The sequence below is a fragment of the Priapulus caudatus genome, unplaced genomic scaffold (assembly GCF_000485595.1).
Source record: "Priapulus caudatus unplaced genomic scaffold, Priapulus_caudatus-5.0.1 Scaffold51, whole genome shotgun sequence".
NCBI classification, from domain to species: Eukaryota; Metazoa; Priapulida; class Priapulimorpha; order Priapulimorphida; family Priapulidae; genus Priapulus; species Priapulus caudatus.
In genome coordinates, this window is record NW_014577112.1 from 357910 (window position 1) to 376396 (window position 18487).

General features: G+C 44.3%; 3 protein-coding genes across 3 annotated transcripts in view; 1 reads left to right on the forward strand and 2 right to left on the reverse strand.

Moving 5' to 3' along the window:
• LOC106820890 (mitochondrial dicarboxylate carrier-like) overlaps window positions 1-3864 on the reverse strand; it is a 14551-nt gene extending 10687 nt beyond the window's left edge. Inside the window, exon 1 of the mRNA XM_014825481.1 lies at window positions 3637-3864. Coding sequence (XP_014680967.1) covers window positions 3637-3645 — 9 coding nt within the window. The 5' untranslated portion in view covers window positions 3646-3864. The remainder of the gene's footprint in view (window positions 1-3636) is intronic.
• Window positions 3865-3880: 16 nt separating this feature from the next.
• On the forward strand, window positions 3881-7086 carry LOC106820892 (serine/arginine-rich splicing factor 2-like). The gene is made up of 3 exons (XM_014825484.1): window positions 3881-4167; window positions 5782-5946; window positions 6128-7086. The coding sequence occupies exons 1-3, from the start codon at window positions 3986-3988 to the stop codon at window positions 6330-6332; spliced, it is 552 nt and encodes a 183-aa protein (XP_014680970.1). The 5' UTR covers window positions 3881-3985; the 3' UTR covers window positions 6333-7086.
• Window positions 7087-8407: 1321 nt separating this feature from the next.
• On the reverse strand, window positions 8408-13122 carry LOC106820891 (sulfotransferase 6B1-like). Its single transcript, XM_014825483.1, has 7 exons — window positions 12992-13122; window positions 11906-12010; window positions 10836-11059; window positions 10388-10529; window positions 10029-10123; window positions 9397-9535; window positions 8408-9001 (listed from the first exon to the last, which is right to left on the reverse strand). The coding sequence occupies exons 1-7, from the start codon at window positions 13053-13055 to the stop codon at window positions 8892-8894; spliced, it is 879 nt and encodes a 292-aa protein (XP_014680969.1). The 5' UTR covers window positions 13056-13122; the 3' UTR covers window positions 8408-8891.
• Window positions 13123-18487: the final 5365 nt, after the last annotated feature.

The window sequence follows — 18487 nt, forward strand, 5'->3', positions numbered from 1 at the left end:
GACGGACGGACGGACGGACGGACGATCATGCGATTCTACAAGCTGCATCTGACTATGTCAGATGAGCTAAAAACACAAATAGCATTTCGCAGTTTTATTTATAATTTTTTCAAACATACTACACATGAACATATATTATTTATTTTTCCTATATTCTATATAGCTAACACAAATCAAAACAGAAACTGTTTGGGCACCACTTTGTGCACCATACACAAATCACGATGACATCGACCACAGCGACCAGTGCAGCAACCGAGAGACGCCAGTATCTGTACAGTACTGGGTAAATAGTGTTAATAACACCGACTTATTCAAATCGTCAAGATTTTTGCAAATTTAACCAACGTAAAAACATTTTTATCAGGTGAGAGTTTGAGGATATATTTTAGTAACATTAGTACTAACTTTTGATGTAAACTTTTGTAGGTTTCAACTATAAATTTCAGGAGATTCGTGACGTAAACACTTTAAGCGACAATTTCGCTCAGCTGTGAGTATTAAATTAAACACATCTGCATTGCAAGTGTGCATGTTTATTCGAAAAGTGCCAGTTCACCCCCATGCATGAGTAATGGGTTGCACCGGGGTTTTTGCCTACATTTCGGATGACGGTAGCCACGCGAGCATTCAAGGTTCTATTAATATACAGACTGCTTTAGAAAATAATATGATTTAAGGAGTGTAAACCTTGTTCAACAAACTTTTGTCTTTGCAATTGAACTGCAAATGTAGCCTCACATCCACACAGGTATGGGCTCTAATAATAGCAAAAGCAGTTCAGCCCTCTGTTAACAGTCAACAAATGCATGTTTAACCCTCCTCTTGAGGGTCAAAAGGTTATTAGACACTTACTCTTCGCACGTCAGTGGAAAGCACATTTCATGGTCCTTTCAATAAAGTGATAAAAATGGTAGGTCAGTGCTGAAAAAAAAAAGTTTTTCACTCTGTCCGTTAGGCCATGTCCTCAGAAAATGTCTGATATCTGACCTTTCCCTCACTGCCCTTTGACCCGTGGCCTCCAATTTTGCACTGGTGATGGGTTTCCTGCCCATCACACTATACACCGAATATTAAGAGCATAGGTCGAGCCGTTTAGATTTGTGCCGCAATTCCGTATTTCCTCCTATACGTTAAAGGCATAATAGGCCCATCGATTATGCAATTTTAACGAATGCTAGAGTAACTGGCACTTTGTGTAGTTAATAAGTACATTACCTTATAGCCAAACGCGTATATAGTTTGTCCAAGTATACAGCTGCTGTTACTAAGAAATGTCTAATTGAAATCCGCAGTCCACTGAAATATGTTGACTGGACTTGCTCTCTACACCGATTTCAAAACGCAGGTACTTCCGAACACGGGTGTGATACAGATTTATATCCACCGACATTTTCCGGCACGCATGCAGTTTTCGCTCGGCACGCAAGAACAGCACGCACGCACGCCCCGCAACACCGCACGCGCGCCCGCAATGCTGCGATCAGTAGAAACACCGGACGACGTACTAAGAAACCATAGAGACTCTCTTTCACAAGTTGCGCTCAACATGTGTTCTTATATAAAATGGTGCTTAATGAAACTTAGGCGGCTCAAACAAGCGGCTATAAATAGGTTCTTAATTGTTTGCTACTTTTAATATGTATAGCGTTGAAACGCTGCTGGGGCGTAGTGACTGTGATGCATGTGTTACGCAGTACAGTGAGTGTTATGTGTAAGGTGCTCTCATATGAGACGAGAGCCTCTAGTATATATCGTGGCACATGTTTCGTATCTCTTGTTCTGGTTGAGATGTCCATACAAGATCCATGTAGCAATGGCATGCTTACACGTTAACACAGTTAATCGAGCGTGTTCCTTCTTATGGTCGGGTTTTTATGTACATAATAGTAAACCACTACACTGACAAACGCTACACTCGGCTGTCTCAATAATCAAATAGACACGCAGCGGCACGCGTGCGGGCATTGGTTATTGTTGAGCATTGGCATTGGCATTGGCATTGGCATTGTCATTGGCATCGATATTGTTGAAGCTCGTCTTTTTTATTTTACCTGTGTTTCTTTTTAATGGTCTTCATCTGGCCATGCGAAATAATTAAGAACGCTTGTCCCCATGTTAAAAACATGCTTTAGCCCTAAAACCGGTTCTTGATGTAAAGGTTTTTGGGCTAGAATGGGCGAAGTTTAGGGCAGGGGCGTTAAGCATGGTGGTCTGTTAAAATCTATGGGTTTAATACGCGGAGGTGTTTGTATACGCTGTAGGTGCAGCAGGTTACGGTGTCCGCGTAACTGTATACCGTAGACACGTGAGTTCTGATTGTAATGAACGTGGAGATCCAATCGGTTACGAATCAGCGGAGCGCTCGCTGATAATACAGTCGGCTGTGTTGGGGGGGACCAACGCTATGTGGGAGGATCGCGGAACGTCACACGGCCGACAGACTAAAACAATGGAAAGCAAGGACCGGCACTACGGCGTATTTACTACGTATATTGGGTCAAACGAATAACGCTGTTCTAAAATTGAAGACATGTGGGAAACGCTAGCCGTTCAATTAGCACGGCCACGGTTATTTACCTTTCGTGCTGCAATACCGAGAAATATACACCCAGAGATATACATTCTACTAGCTCATTAGTCGTATATAAGCATCCCGGGACAAACAATTCTCTGCTAAACACCCGTAGCAACATGTGACGTTGCCTAACCGAATTCGAGGCTATTTTGCTTGGCAACCAATTTAGCGTTGGCGCCAGATTACTAGATTTACGGATTTCAATTAGACATTTCTTAGTAATTAGCAGTGATATTGGACAAACTAATACGCGTTTGACTATAAGGTAATGTACTTATTAACTACAGAAGGTGGCCGTTACTGTAGCATTCGTCAACTTTGTATAATCAATGGGCCTATTATGCCTTTAAGTTAAGGGGAAAATATTCCCCCTCCGTTGACACATCTTGACCTTTGACCCTTGACCCCCAAATTGGTCATCCCGAGTCCTTTTCACGATCCCCCCCACGTCCCGAATATCGTCACCGTATGTCGAGCGGTTAAGATTTGTGCCCAACTGTTGACAGACGGACGGACGCACGGACAATCATGCGATTCTACAAGCTGCATCTGACTTCGTCAGATGAGCTAATAGTAATAAATAAGTAAAATGAATAAATAGTTAGAGCCCACGTTTTAGTAGCTACGACTACGAGTTCTTGCAGCATTAATCCTTTGCTAGTAACAGTTGCTTGTAAGTTGTAGTTGTAGGCTATGATTTTAGATGTGTAATTGATACTACCAATTCATTATTGTAAACAACTTTTTTAAGTTCGGTTCATTGAGTGATTGACATTGTGCCTATCTCAGCTATCTGTACGGTGAATACATCGATATAATTGAAATCGTTAATTGATTGGTGGTCAGTATAATAGTAGCTCTAGTGTAGTAACTATAGCCCGCGTACAGTTGCAGCTGCAAGTACTTAGCAGTACTTAGCCCCGGTACATAGCTAGTAGTAGTAGTACTAGAGCTAAGCCAGCGGCAACAGTACGCAGGCTATATTACTACTACTACTAGTAGTAGTACTAGTACTACCGTAAGTGCCGTGGTCACTAGAGCTAGGTGGTTAGACTTGCCTGAGACATTGTAATTGTATATCGTACTTGATGTTTGTGCTTCACAAATAAAATAACGGAAAACTAAAATTTGATAACTCAGTCCTCAGGCTCAAGCTCAGATACAGCTGAGATATGAAAGCCACGGCCACGAGACGACCTTCCCAAGGATGAACACAGTGTTTGGCCTAGAACCCTTGCTCTGCTTGGACCTTCCCTATGGCGATTACAAGTGAGCATGCTAGTTTTAAAAAGCGACATCTGGTGTTAGTACGCCATGTGCCGATTTTGACTCACCTGTCTTTATGCTACGATTCTATAATTAATTTCCAGTGCAAAGTATTGTTTTAGTAAGGAGGCAGTCTTCAATATGAGTTACGATAGAGCACCGCCAGATATTCATGGCATGGTTTCACTGAAGGTCGATAACTTGACGTACAGAACAAGTCCCGAAGATTTGCGGCGGTCATTTGGCAAATATGGCGAAATTGGTGACATTTATATTCCCCGGGACCGGTTCACGCGCGAAAGCCGAGGCTTCGCTTTTATCAGGTTTATTTTCGAAGTTATAGTGAATCTAAGTATTTCATATTATATATGCATTATTGTAATCCCATACGTTAAAGTTGCGTATATGTTATCGCGTATTTGCCTTTGTTTAAGTAATTACTAATACTAATAGTAATACTAATACTAATAGTAATACTAATACTAATACTAATAGTGGTTCAAGGATAGAGAACATGGGTCCCAATATAACCAATGTCATTTACATCAATATAAATATAATATTCTATCAATATAATAGATTAGGGTTAGGGTTAGGGTTAGGGTTAGGGTTTAAGGCACATTGGTTTTATTGGGACCCATGTTCTCTATCCTTTGGCCCTAATAGTAATACTAATACTATTACTATTATTAGTAATAGTAAGGCAGTGGCTACGGGTACGGTAGCCGTATCTTAATGTCTCGAGGCTACGGGTACGGGAGTCCATTCGCTTTCATACTTAACGAGACAAAGATGGCGGCGGTGGCGCCAGATTTCGAAATAACGTCTTGGGAAATAAATTCACGATTCGAGAGTTTAGATGAACTAGAACCCTAACCCTAACCCTAAATCTTACCTTAACCATAACCCTAAACCTAACCCTAATCCTAACCCTAACCCTAACCCTAACCCTAACGCCAAAAAGGGGCTTCAACGACCGACGGCTACAGGGTTCTCCCCAGGATGAAATTCAAACAGGGGGGAGGGAAGGGGGAGGGGGGGAAACAGGGGGGCGTGTTTTTTACCGTACCACTAATTAATGCGTAAAATCGCCACCACACCATAGACGGTATTTGGGGTTCTTGTATATATAAGATAGCCGAGTCGGTGTACAGTTAGTGTTAGGTGTGGGACAGGTTGACTTTTTGTACTTGTGTATTGTCTGCAGTGCATGCGTGGTACTGTGAAAATACACGCGCCGGGTGTCCTAGTCGAATTGTACTTCTTGACGATCGATTCCCGCGCTGGCAAACTTTTATTGTGGTGGAATTTAATCGGGGCGGAGGTAATTTAAACGGGGCGCAACGATTGAAACGGGGGAGTTTTCCCGAACGGGGCGTATTACTAATACTATATTACTAGTAATAGTAATACTATGTATGTTTGAACACCGCATAGTCGCATGTCACTGTCATTGTAATGGGTGTCACGTGCTAGAGACGAGCTAGTAAGAGTCCAGCCCATTTAACCAGTGCCATACTATGCTATTAAATGGTATATGGGCTCGCCTATGGGTGTCTCGGCTAACATCCATGATAGTTTTACCTGTTCCATGGGCTTTCATTGTGTTGTGCAAATTTTCATGCAAAATTGGCTAGACTGAAAATTGACTCGATGACAATGACTGAAAAATTGACCAGAAATTTTTGTGCAGTTTATATTAAGTTATCCGTTTTCTATTGTTTGTTTCTGTCCTTGTCTCATAGTTCGGTCAAGATTTTAGTAAACTTAAATTTTGAGTAAATGCAACTTTGTAGCAACTTAGCAAGTGTGTCAAAAGATTATAAGGTTGCCTGATAGACATTCTTACTACGTCGGAAAGATTGAAAAAAATGTTAGGTACAAACTAGGAAATAAACATCTATATCATTTGCATAACATGTAAAATTTAATCTCAGGTTCTACGATAAACGGGATGCAGAAGATGCAATGGATGCGATGGATGGACGATCATTAGATGGCAGGGACTTGAGAGTAGCGATGGCACGCTATGGTCGACCAGATGAGAACCGATCGCGCCACCGGGGCGGTGGAGGCAGGCGTGGCAGTTCACCAAGACGAAGGTGAGTTGATTTAATAATCTGTATCGGCGAAGCTAATGTAATTGAATTCTATTTTCATGATAACGTCTGTATTCCTACGCGCACGCATCCTAATTACTCCCCATACTCCGCCCCCGACAGTAGCGTCGATGGCAGCATTGTGCTCCTCGTTTGCTGCCATTGTCGCGCTTCTCTCTTGCAGGTCGTATTCTCGTTCTCGCTCGCGATCCCGCTCGCGGTCCCGATCACGCTCTCGCTCGCGATCAAAGTCGGCGAAGAGAGAGCGCCGTAGATCGACGAGGAGCCGCAGCAAGTCGACGAGCAAGTCGCCGCGAAAGGTCAAGACGCCGAGCAAGTCGAGGTCGCGGTCTCGTTCCAAGTCTCGATCGAGGGAGAAGTCGACTTAGGCGGCCGATTCTGCGCTCGCTCGCAGTTGCGGGTTTTTCTGCTCGGGACGCCGCTGAGGATCACGTGGCATGGAGAGCTTCTCCTCGTCCACATATATTGTAAGAGTGTTTGTACGAATGTTTTATCGTTGCGTTGGCTACGGCGATGCGGGGCCTTCATGTTTAGGTGTATTTAGTCGGAACTGTCGTGTTGTATCAGTGGGCCAGTGTCTCGCGTTAAGACAGTAATGGATCGTACGTAGCCAAAATATTCAGTGGGAAAAGTGTATCTTTTCATTTTCCGAGACATTATCTGTTGCGATTCACCTTTGTGGTCATCTCTAAGCAAGCAACGAGAACAAATTATCTACCTGTCATGAATAGGTGAAAAGCTTACGCAAGTGTTTCATATGGAATGTGTTCATGGTGTTAGCGTTAGTTAATTGTGTGCATTTTAATGGGACATCTAGATTGGTGTGCTATTTTGGGGAGGGGGGGGGGTTGTGTGATGAGATATAATATATCTGAGCTACATGGTTTAAGTTTACTTTAGGACAACAATTTTCCTGTTGTGATTACCTAAAAGTTGAAGTTGGCATGTTGCATTTTTATCAAAATTTATTTTTTGTGAACCTTCTAGGTGTAAGTACACAGGCCAGTGTTTCAAATTAGAATTGTGAGCTGCTGGTGTTTTTAAGTATGGTGTTTGTTTGTACTTTATAATTTCGTTGTATAATTTTCTTTGAATAAACTTATTTCACACTATTGAAGTGCATATCTGTTCTCCTAACACATTCACTTTCCATATAGTCATTAACAAGATTTTTTGTCTTTTGCACAGAATGCAGCAGTTTCTGCAGCTTCCCAGCAGTTTGTTAGCAGTTTGGGGGTTGCTGTTGCAGCAGTGGGGCATTGGGTAGCTGCCGCACCAGAAGGAGCTGTTGCAGCTATCCAGTGTGGCAGACGTGATTGTTGCAGTGTAGCTGTCAACAGGTATACCTCAGTATTCACGAGTAATTCCCATTGCAAAATAAACGAAGGGCGTTGTGTCACTGTGTTAAGGTCTATAGCATGGCGCAACTTTTAGCCTATCGACTGTGTTTTCAGAGTAATTGCTAGTTTACGGGTTGCGAATACCGCACGTAAACCTGCGAAATTCTGTTACATGTGTATCTTTTATTGCCTGTAGGGGTCGCCGCTGTCGGCCAGCGGGACCAGTTTGCAGTTGGGTGGGCATAGCTGTCGTGTGGCTGCGCTACGTTGCTGTAAGCTGAGACAGCGGCAGGTGTTCGTGCGGTGTAGCTGTTCAGTAAGGTAACTGCTGCGAACGATGTGGATGCGTAAACTTATGCGACAGACACGTGGTCTGTTGTGAAGTGAGCGTATGGAAGGCGGATGCGGCACCTCCTCCCCTCCCCCCTCCCCCCGGTTCCTGACTGTCGTCCTTGCAGCCATCTCCTCTGGCACGACCATTTTCGTAAACCGCTCTGGTCAGTGTTCATGTGCCGAATGTGTGCCACAGTCACAGTTCTATGTGTTTTGCATGCGCCTGGCCTTGGTACCAGACGATATCTCCCTCGCCCGCTATTGTTTCTCTGTGCATATTTTTGCTTGCAATAACTGGAACTGTGTGTTGATGTTGCACATCTTTGTTTGCCACTGTGCTCGGTGCTGTGTTATGCACTTCTCAACTTGTCCCCTCCCGGCTGTTCTAAATTTTTCGGTGTTCCTTGCTCCTAACTAGTGGTGGGTTTATTCTGTGATTGACCAGTGGAGTTTCTCATGGCCCTTTTCCACTTGGTCAATGGGTCCAACCATGCAAGGGTTGTCTTACTGGGGTGGTTGAGTTTTATGGTTCTCACCTTGCTGATTTTCCGTGAAGCATATGCCATAGCAGTGGTTTCTTTTTGTTTGTCACTGCGCTCCTGCTTTTGAAGAGTCCCATGCGTTTTTTCAGCAAACCCAAAATTTCAGGAGTAGTATGTCATTGTAAGTATGTCACAGTTTGCCAACTTGTAAGCAGTTATCATTTATATGTCCTACAGTAATGTGAATGACATTAAACTGAAAATATAATTGAAATAAAAAGTCATCGGTAGTCTAAACCTACACATTTAGAGTTGTTCTTTATTTAATCTGGCACTTTTGTTTTTCCGATAAAATAAACAGTAGAATGTCTTTGTCTGAACTGAGTCTTATTATAACTGAACTGCGCAGTAGGCCTTTGGGCTTAATAGCAAGCGTAGGACTCGGTATAGTAGACTTTGCAGTTGATAATATAATCTGTGTTTTATCTACTCATTGCATGCAATTTACCTCCTGTTCCCCCTAGCATTACAATGTATTTTAACATAGCTTAACATCTAGGTAGTCGCTGAGTCGTAGTAACTGCCACAAATGCTTGTTCTATGATGCTTGCGCTTCTGAAATGGTGAAGTCCTTGTTGACGGTGAGTGGTACTGTCACATGTGACTTCGGGAGGGTGAGTAGAGACGAGCCGGCATCATCACTGACCTGCTCTCAGTCAGGGGGGGGGGTGGACACTGCTGTCAGCATAGTGATAGGAATACGTGTAGGCAATCATGTGCATGGTAGCTTCACGCCACTGTCTTTCAGTCTCTCGTTGCAAAGTTTGTCGAATCTCTCGCTCTGCTCGTCCGTAAAGAACTGTCTCCACGTTGATATGGAACCTGGAACAATTAAATGAGAGATGTGTAAGGGTTTTTTATTAGGCCGTGGCTACCGGACGCGCAGCTCCAAGGCTAGAGCAAGTGAGGGAACTGGGAAAAATATCATTTTCGTTATCCATTTCTACAAACATATTAGGTCCGACAGTAAAGTGTAAAACTAGTACAGTCGTATTCAGGAGCAATGAAGTGGGTGATTAAATTGTACACTGCCGACCAAAATAGTTTCCTATGTGCCCATGTAGTAGATATGAAAATAATAACTTCAAAATTTCACTGGGCTTCTTACTTTTACATGCCTGGAAAATTTTAGTGAAATTGTTAATTGTTTTGTTTAAAAAAAAAAATCCTATTATAGCTTATTTGCGAGCAGACAGCTTTTATCTGGAGCAGATTACCTTTCTGATCAGCGTTGGATTCCTTCAGCCCACTCAGTTCTGTGGGCAGTTCGTTGAGAGAGACTACTTTCGCTATCTCCTCTTCGTTGAGCTCAACGCCCAGAAACTGCGAAAGGTCCACGACCGCTGCCGCCAGATCCTGGAATAGAGCAGGCGGGAGTGTGGCATGCGTATGTGTGGTGAGATGATGAGGCCATAATAAAAATATTGTTTGTTTGCCCTCACCCGACCGACCCGCCAAGAAGGGTCGGACTAAAAAATTTTTATTGAATTTTCCCTTCTTTTTTTTACAAATTGTATCACTACATTATATAAATCTGTAGGCAATACATTATATGTACCAAGCAAAACAAACATTCAACATAAAAGGTATCTCCACACAAGCACACCGAGCATGTAGACACCATGCCGGGTGAGGGCAAACGAATAAAACCTGAGCAACCTATACTCGCCCCTTGCCCTTCCTACCAGGTTGCCAAGTCGAAAGGGGGAGTGGTTGTTGTTTGTATTGCTATTGACAAATAAATTTTCCACTATAATTATCAGTTTTGGATTTCTTGTATTTTTGAGAGTATTTTATGATTTTCTTCAATTTTACTCGCACTATCTAGGTAATTGGAACGGTGGCGAACCTTTGTGATTTCTTCGTAGGTAACGAACTTGATATGTTTCTCCTCGCGATGGCGCCACCAGTCAAGAACAAGGTCAAACAACGACCCGCCCATAACTTTAAAAAGAGAATGTGGTTTTAGTTGTGATTGTATCATTGGTTCAAGCCAGCTGAAATGTGATGCTAGTATAGCGTGAGACGTAGTAAGACGTTGAAGACACTACTGTGTCAGTAGTACACCCTGACGGCGCACCGGCTTTTCTGTAACCGGAAAGCTCACAGGAAGTTGCATTGTGCTGTGATTGACCGATTGCGTATTAGCGCGCACACTAACGCAGTTAAAAAAAGATAGGATAGAAAATCCAATGATTGACCGCTCACCATCTCCGCTTAGGAAGTATTCGTAGTAATCGTCCCAGGGTGTCGTGATGCGGCCCTTTGTGCTCGTGAACGCCCTTTCCGTCTTGTGGTGTATATAGTATTCTGCTGCCACGTCCTTCGGGTTTCGCAGCACATAGATGATCTATACACGTGTATGAAATCATTAATTATTGCGAGATTGTGCCAATGGGGCCATCGATCAATTGGTTGATCAGTTGGACCGTTGATACCAGTCGGCTTCTTATCAGAGTGCTCGCTGGGGGGTTATTAGAGAATATATATATAGACTTTTTTCAAACCGGGACGCGGGTCACTTGCAATTTCGCACGAACTGTCTACGAACATGGCCGGGTAGGGGTGCGAGATTCCAGTCATCGCGCAGGGGGTAGGGGCGTTGAGATAACAACGTGAGCATTGCGCGGTCTATATATAGGCTTCTAATAAATACCTTATTCGGTCTGGCGACGACCGACGCCGGAATCTCGTCGTATCTCATGCGGCAGATGAGCACGCGCGGAGTCGGCGTGATATTGACCTTGAAGATTCGCTGTCGAGGTCCCATCATGAGTCCCGTCTCCAGCGAGCCCATCGGCCGCGTCGTGCGCTCCTTGAACGTGTCCGCATCGGCGCGATGCAGTATGGCCGTGACGATGTTGTGCAAGAACTGGCGGCCTGCGCGGAGGCAAACCGCATTAGAACAGCGACAGGCGAACGCCGATAGCGTATTTACAACGCAGAAGGCAGAAAGGTTCGATATGATATGACTACTAGGCACTTTAATTGAATTCAATTTTTTTTTTTTTTAGGGTTAGGGTTAGGGTTTTTTTTTTTAAGTGCCTAGTAGTCATATCTTAAGTGCCTAGTAGTCATATCATATCGCACCTATCAGCCGGGTGCGTTTACAACCAGTGTACGCCATTTTTGACGTAATTAGAACTTTGCTCATCAGAAGGAGAAGTTTATTAGCAAATTAGATTAAATTAATTAGCGAGAATTGCAGAAAATGTAAACATGATCGCTTTACGAGTCAAACTCGATTTGACTCCCACGAGAATTCAAGGTCAGTGAAAAATACAATTCATTTCAAGTTACGGCAACAGAATTACCTATTCGTAGTTTGCTAATCCATATGAAACATGCTTCGCAAAAGCTTAAAATTAATTCGAAAGATGCGATGTGAACCCGCTCACGGCGTACGCTGGTTGCCACGCTGATGGCGTGTGGACAGGACAACCAAGCCGCTCAATTTCGCGACGTACACTAGTTTCTAACGTCTCCGCGAGATGGCACTTAAGTTTTGGAGACAGGTTTAGATTTCTCACGTTTTCAATTTGGTGCGTTTATCAACATATAATTAACGATTATATACGATATTTTATAGTGTGCATTGCTCAATGTAACAAAAAATATATCACCAAACTTCGACAAAAAAAACAAGCGATGTACACAATACAAATGCCGCAAAAATTTAACTAGATTAAAAAAAAAGTTTAAAAGAACGAAATCGTAGATCGGTACCGGATTTTGGGTATCCTACGATCCACACGTCGTCGTCTCTTGATTCGAAGTCGCACCCTTGCAGCATGCGGAGAAACTCGGGCTCCTGTCGCCACTTGATTCTTCCTGTTCGACCGACACATGCATGTAGTTTACACCAACAATTCTAGTGAGTCGCACGAATTCACACGGTCGTCGTCTCGTCGCCGGAAGCTATAGCGACGACGACAGACGTGGGCAGAGTCGTAGTCTACGAGAGGCAGTGGTAAGAGGAGGGCAGCCGATCTCTTAGATTTTAGCATTTACGTAAATATCCCTAAAATGTCAATAACTATCGAATAAATGCGATAAAGAATAGAATGAGTTTGACCCTTCATGCTAATGCTAACTTGCGCGTGCGCTTTTGTTTCACGGTTCTGCAGAAATGTGTTTCCCACACCATTCTAATAAGTCAGTTAAGTCGCAATATACCGTCTTATCGGTTCAGTCGCAAGATTTTGCCAATTTCTCCAGGTAGCTATTTTTTTTTTTAGCTTTACAGCGTTGATGGGGCGACGCCGTTGAGGCTTCAGATAGGTGAACTATGACTGTCGCCGTGTGTGTGTGTGTGTGTGTGCGTGCGTGCGTGCGTGCGTGTGTGCGTGCGTGCGTGCGTGCGAGCTTGTCTGTGTGCGTGTGTGTGCGCGCGCGTGTGTGTGCGTGCGCGTGTGTGTGCGCGCGCGTGTGTGTGCGCACGCGCGCGTGTATATGTGTGTGTGTGTGTGTTGTGTATGTGTGGTGTGCGTGCGTGCGTGCGTGCGTGCGTGTGTGCCTGCGTGCATGCGAGCTTGTCTGTGTGCGTGCGTGCGTGCGCGCGTGTGTGCTCGCGTAAGTGTGACCGGAGATAATTAGTAACGTTCATCAATAGCTTGATCATATGTATATGTCGATCAATATATTATCAATATAGCTCTATACGGCAGCACGCAGCCCCGTACAGTAATAAGCGCGGGAATGACCGCGTCATCTTGATGTGCTATCAGGAGCTAATAACGACAAATTTGTCATTATTAGCTCCTGGTGCTATATATACGCACGAGAGACGTGTGCGTGCGTGCGTTCACCTACCGTCATGTCTGACGACGGTACCGATGCCCTCGTACAGCGGCGGCACGAGGTTGTTGCTGGTCATCGTTACGTAACGGGAGTGTCTGAGCAGGCGACGTGGCAATGACAGCGTGCGCGACGGCAGTAAGCGAACGACGGCGTGGACAGTGTGACGTACCGGCGGCGGCGTTCACTTACACGAGACACACGGCTCGTGGCACAGAGTGCGGCTGGCTGTCTTTATCTGGTTATCTCAACCAGTCACGACGTACCGGCAGGTTAGACAGCCGCGGCGACGTCGTGCGCAAATACACGCGGAGTAGGCTACATAATTATGACGTCAACGTCGGCGTCGGAAGCGCCCCGCATTATCATCATCATCATCATCGGGTTCATGCGGAATTTTTATCCGAAAAATTCGGGTATTCACACTCGCACGCACACGCCCCCCCCCCGTGTTTAATGTGTCTGTAAGGAAATGGAGCTCTGTGGCAGGGGAATTATTTGTGTTCAAACCACATGATTAATCTATAAATAGAAAAGTGTATTTGCTTACATTGTACGTGCGATCTGAAAGGGTAGTCGGAGTTCTATTTACCTCTATCATCCAACTCAATAGTGGACCCTATTAGTGATTGACCAGATTGATGGTGCCATATACGAAGGAGGGCCAAGATTGTATTGATTGTATTATTCTTAAAGGCAGCAGTTGTTTGAATACGGTGACCTTTAGCACGAGTTTGTAGAGGCGTGATCGATAACGAACCGCACGTTACCCTCGAAAATGCAGCATGAGTATCTATCTCTAATCTCTATCTTAGTGCATGGTCACGTCATTGTAGATGTACCCAGAGCAGATATAGTTGACATACCCTCCCAAACTCCACGACAGATGGCGCCCTCGCTCATGGGCTCAATCTACGTAGGTGTTGCTATCCGGGTAATGCTATCCCCCGGGCGTGGAGGGACGGTCACGTGGTACAGTTGACGTATACTTCAAAACTCAACAGTAACCATAACCCAAACTCCAACACTAACCCTAACACTAAATATCTAGATATCGGATATCTATATATGTAGGTGTGTCATCCACAAAAATTAATCTATGGTGTGGGGACAGATATCATGATGCAAAAACCCTAACCCTAACCCTAACCCTAACCCTAACCCTAACCCTAACCCTAACCCTAACCCTAACCCTGACCCTAACCCTAACCCTAACCCTAACCCTGATCCTAACCCTAATCAGGGCCTAATCATAACACTAGTGCTGCCACGTTGCGGTACTGTCCCTCCACGCCCGGGGGATAGCATTTCCCATCTACCAGGGGGTGTCTATATTCAAGCCGGTACGGGAGATTACGGTACGCATATATTTGCTAGTAATATATTGACTAATCGTGCGTCAATAAACTCAATATTCACAGAGAGTATAGCTAACACATGTGTCTATAGGTATCTAGAATATATTATGCAAATGATCTCCCGTACCGGCTTGAATCTGTGAATATTGAGTTCATTGACGCACGATTATTCAATGTAATATATATTAGCAAATGACAAATATATGCGCGCGGAAGTGAATTACAGATGATTAAATTTCTAAAATTCTAGATACCTATAGACACATGTCTTAGCTATACTCTTTGTGACTATTGAGTTTATTGACGCACGATTAGTCAATATATTAGCAAATATATGCGTACCGTAATTTCCCGTACCGGCTTGAATATAGACACCCTCAATGATCTACCACTGCCACAAGCAGATTTTCGTTACAGTATAGCGCTTTTTACTACAAGTTTTACAGCAGCCACGTTGCTCGTATCCTATGTAATAAGATGTTGACTAATAAAAGTTGCAAAGATTTTAAAATTCCAACCATTATTTTATGAAAAATTTGATAAAATGGTGATACGAAATAGTACCCTCCATGATATACCATTGTTGGCGGATATACCATCTTCCAAACCTAAAAAACGCGCGATTAATAATAAAGTCGGACGTGACCGTACGAATGCCTATTATATGGTGTTGGAATTACGGATATATCAAGAAGTTAAGAAAGCAAGAAGTTAAATACTTTTGAATGCTAAAACAAAGGCAGAAATAGTGTAAGAGTCAGTGTTGCAAAATATGGAGGTGATTGGGTTATATTTAAATGGTTTCCACGAACTGAATGGCATCATTTTCTTTGAAACATCTCAGTTGAAAGATTGGATTCCCTTGCACTGCTGAGCGAGTCTCTGAAAGAGACATTTATATAGTTACAGTTATCTGAAAATTATACACCGAAGGTGGTTTTGTGTATGTCTGTGACATTGCGCATGTTTTGAGAAGCTTATAGTTTTTTAGTAAAGACTATATCAAAATGGTCTCATACCTTGTCTAATATAATCACTGTTCATTATTTATATGAACAGATGATGTGCATGGTTCAGGTAGCGGGAGGAAGGGGAATCCGGCCATAACAGCGGCGTGATACATTGCAATTGCGCGCATAAATCAGTTTATCAGCGCCACGCCACATCAACGCTTATTGGATTGCCGCATGAACATGGCGACGTTTGTATAGCGTTATTCATGGCTCATGAATAGTAGCAGTTAGTCAGTGTCATGACCTCCGCAATATAGTAACATGTTATCAGTTGCGACATTGGATTTTAATAGCGCATCTCGTGCAGGTGCGCGCAGAGTAAGTGCCTACAACAGGATGCATTATTGGCGAACAGAACTAACGCATTATCGCGCCGCATTAACCATAAATGCCTTAAATATGCCATAATATTAGGAATGAATGAGATTCGCGCCGACAGTTAACGCAGCGCAGCAGCGGCACTGTCGCCACATGGGCAATTACGCATACACGGGGGGGGGGCATATATAATATAAGCTACATGCACGCACGGGGGCAATATATACTAGTAGGTTACACGCACGGGCGCGTTCTCGCGTAACATTGGCGTGCGCAGTTGCGAGGCTGGAGCTGTGAACCGTACACGACCATGCTAGAGAACGTGAGCGCGCCCGTGGTGGAAGAAATGTCGTCGACGTCGAACGACAGCGTGGCGTTCTTCGAGAACAGCACGCGGGCCGCGGACGCGGTGGCTTCGAGTTTTAGCATGCAGGTAGGCATAGCTGGCTTCGTCATTATCATAGTGTTATCGGCAGTGTCCATCTTCTGCAATGCCATGATAATAGTCGCCGTAGCGAAGAGCAGCCTCCTGCAGGAACCGGCCCACCTGCTCATAGGAAACTTGGCCATCGCCGACCTCCTGATCACTCTGTCGATTCTCACCATCTACCCGAATATACTGCGTGCGGAAGCGACCGGTGAGTGGGCGTTCTACGTGTGTGCCGCCGCGCTCTACATTCCCGTGTTCACGGAAACGCTGTCGTTTCTCACCATCATCGCCATCACCACCGATCGCTATCTCGCCATCGTGCGACCGCTGCGCTACCCGGCCATCGCAACGCGTCGCCGAGTCAAGATCTTGATCGCACTGTTCTGGGCGCTGGCCGTAGCAGCCGTGACGTCGGCGATATTCGACACGAACTTCAGCGGCGAGCACTGCGATCTGCTCTACACGCTAGGGTCGACGTCGGCGACGTTGGCGGTGGCGCTGTACGTGGCGGTGGTCGTCACCATGGTGATCGCCTACGCGCACATAGCAGCGATAACCGTGCGGCACATCAAGCAGGTGGCGCCAGGCGAGTCGGTGCCCGAGTTCGACAAGCAGGTGAGACTCGCCAAGGTGCTGATGATGATCGTAGGAACGTTCGTGCTGCTGTGGTTGCCGCTGAACGTGACGCTGGTTATTAGGCTGGTGCACGGAGAGACGACGGAGGAGCCGAGGCACGAGGGGAGGGAACAGTTACGTCAAGTGGTTGTGTTCAATTTGGCGTTCCTGAACAGCGTAGCAGACCCCGTAATCTATGCTTTCATGAGCGCCGATTACAGACACGCGGTAAAGGAGCTACTGCGAAGTTATCTCAATAGAGGCTAACGTCAACTTCTGCGCTGTTGCCTACTGCAAGAGATGTTGTAAGATATAGAGAAGCTATTGCGAGCCAAATATACGGACTTAGTAAGAATTATTCGTGTAACGGGCACATGGCAACGTTCTGAATTCTAACACGATCACTAGTTTTTCCGACTATGTAATATATATTTATACGGAGTAAAAATGTGGATTTCGTACCCCTATTGTTAAAATCGCCGGCATATAGACTTTAGATAAGTAATATGCATGCTAACGTGCGCATTTCTATAAATATTCATTCGTTTGCCAATATGAGTTGCAAGTTACAATGTATAACTCAGTGCAAGAGATGTTGTAAGATAGAGAAGCTATTGCGCGCCAAAACTAATGGTCTTATAGTCAGTAAGAATTATTCGTGTAACCTTAGAGTAATAACTAAATAAGCTTATGGTAACGTTCTTCTGAATCCTAACACGATCACTAGTTTTTCCGACTAGGTATGTAATATATATTTATCAGGAGTAAAGATGTGTATTTCTTACCCCTATTATTGATCGTCGGAATATAGACTTTACATAAGTAATATCAGGGGTTAATAATGACAAATTGTCATTATTAACCCCTGGTAATAATGCATGCCAACGTGTGCATTTCTATAAAATATTCATGGCCGTGGCTACGCGTCCGGTTACCGGACGCGCAGCTCCCAGGCTACGCGTCCGGTCATATATTTCTTATAGGGTGTGAACCCAACTATATTTTTTCAGAAAAAAAACCAATAAACAATAAGTTTTTACCATAATATTACTTACCTTTAGGTATTTTACAAAAAAAAAAGTGTTTTTGTAACTTTTGAAGCAATAGTAAATCTAGTAAAATCAACGATTTGAAAGGGGGCGTGGCCTAATCGTGACTATCAGCTTATCAAGCCTATCAGCTTTGTAATGGATGACCGGACGCGTAGCCACTGCGAATATTCATTCATTTGCCAATATGAGTTGCTTTACTTTACTCGCGATTTTAGCACGTGGCAAATCGAGATAGGTTTAGCGAGCTGTAAACAATAATAAAGTCTCCATGTTCATATTTATATAACATCTGTCAATATTCAAAATTGTGTTCAATGAGAACGAGTTGAATTATTGCACTAATGTTGTGAATTAATGAATCTTTAGCGTTAGTGAATTACTTGTCTATAAATTTGTAGGCAAACGGATAAAACCTGTATCGCGAGTTTGAATGCATGAAATCTAATCGGCCTCTGCATGGAAGCAGAAAGCAAAAACACGCCCGCGTACGTGCATGTCAAAGCGGCAAGCATGCACGCACGCGCGCACACACCCCAACGTACGCCCATACGCGCGCACACACCCCAACGTACGCACATACGCGCGCACATACGCGCGCACACACCCCAACGTACGCACATACGCGCGCACATACGCGCGCACACACCCCAACGTACGCACATACGCGCGCACACACCCCAACGTACGCACATACGCGCGCACACACCCCAACGTAGGCACATACG

Bases quoted from the DNA above. Each gene is read 5' to 3' on its own strand.
- LOC106820892 (XM_014825484.1), top strand. From the start codon at position 3,986: ATGAGTTACGATAGAGCACCGCCAGATATTCATGGCATGGTTTCACTG. The intron at 4,168-5,781 runs GTTTATTTTCGA...ATTTAATCTCAG, and splicing joins CGAGGCTTCGCTTTTATCAG to GTTCTACGATAAACGGGATG. The intron at 5,947-6,127 runs GTGAGTTGATTT...TCTCTCTTGCAG, and splicing joins GGCAGTTCACCAAGACGAAG to GTCGTATTCTCGTTCTCGCT.
- LOC106820891 (XM_014825483.1), bottom strand. From the start codon at position 13,055: ATGACCAGCAACAACCTCGTGCCGCCGCTGTACGAGGGCATCGGTACC. The intron at 9,536-10,028 runs GTTCGCCACCGT...GCTCTATTCCAG, and splicing joins CCTACGAAGAAATCACAAAG to GATCTGGCGGCAGCGGTCGT. The intron at 9,002-9,396 runs GTAATCTGCTCC...TAATTGTTCCAG, and splicing joins ATCCAACGCTGATCAGAAAG to GTTCCATATCAACGTGGAGA.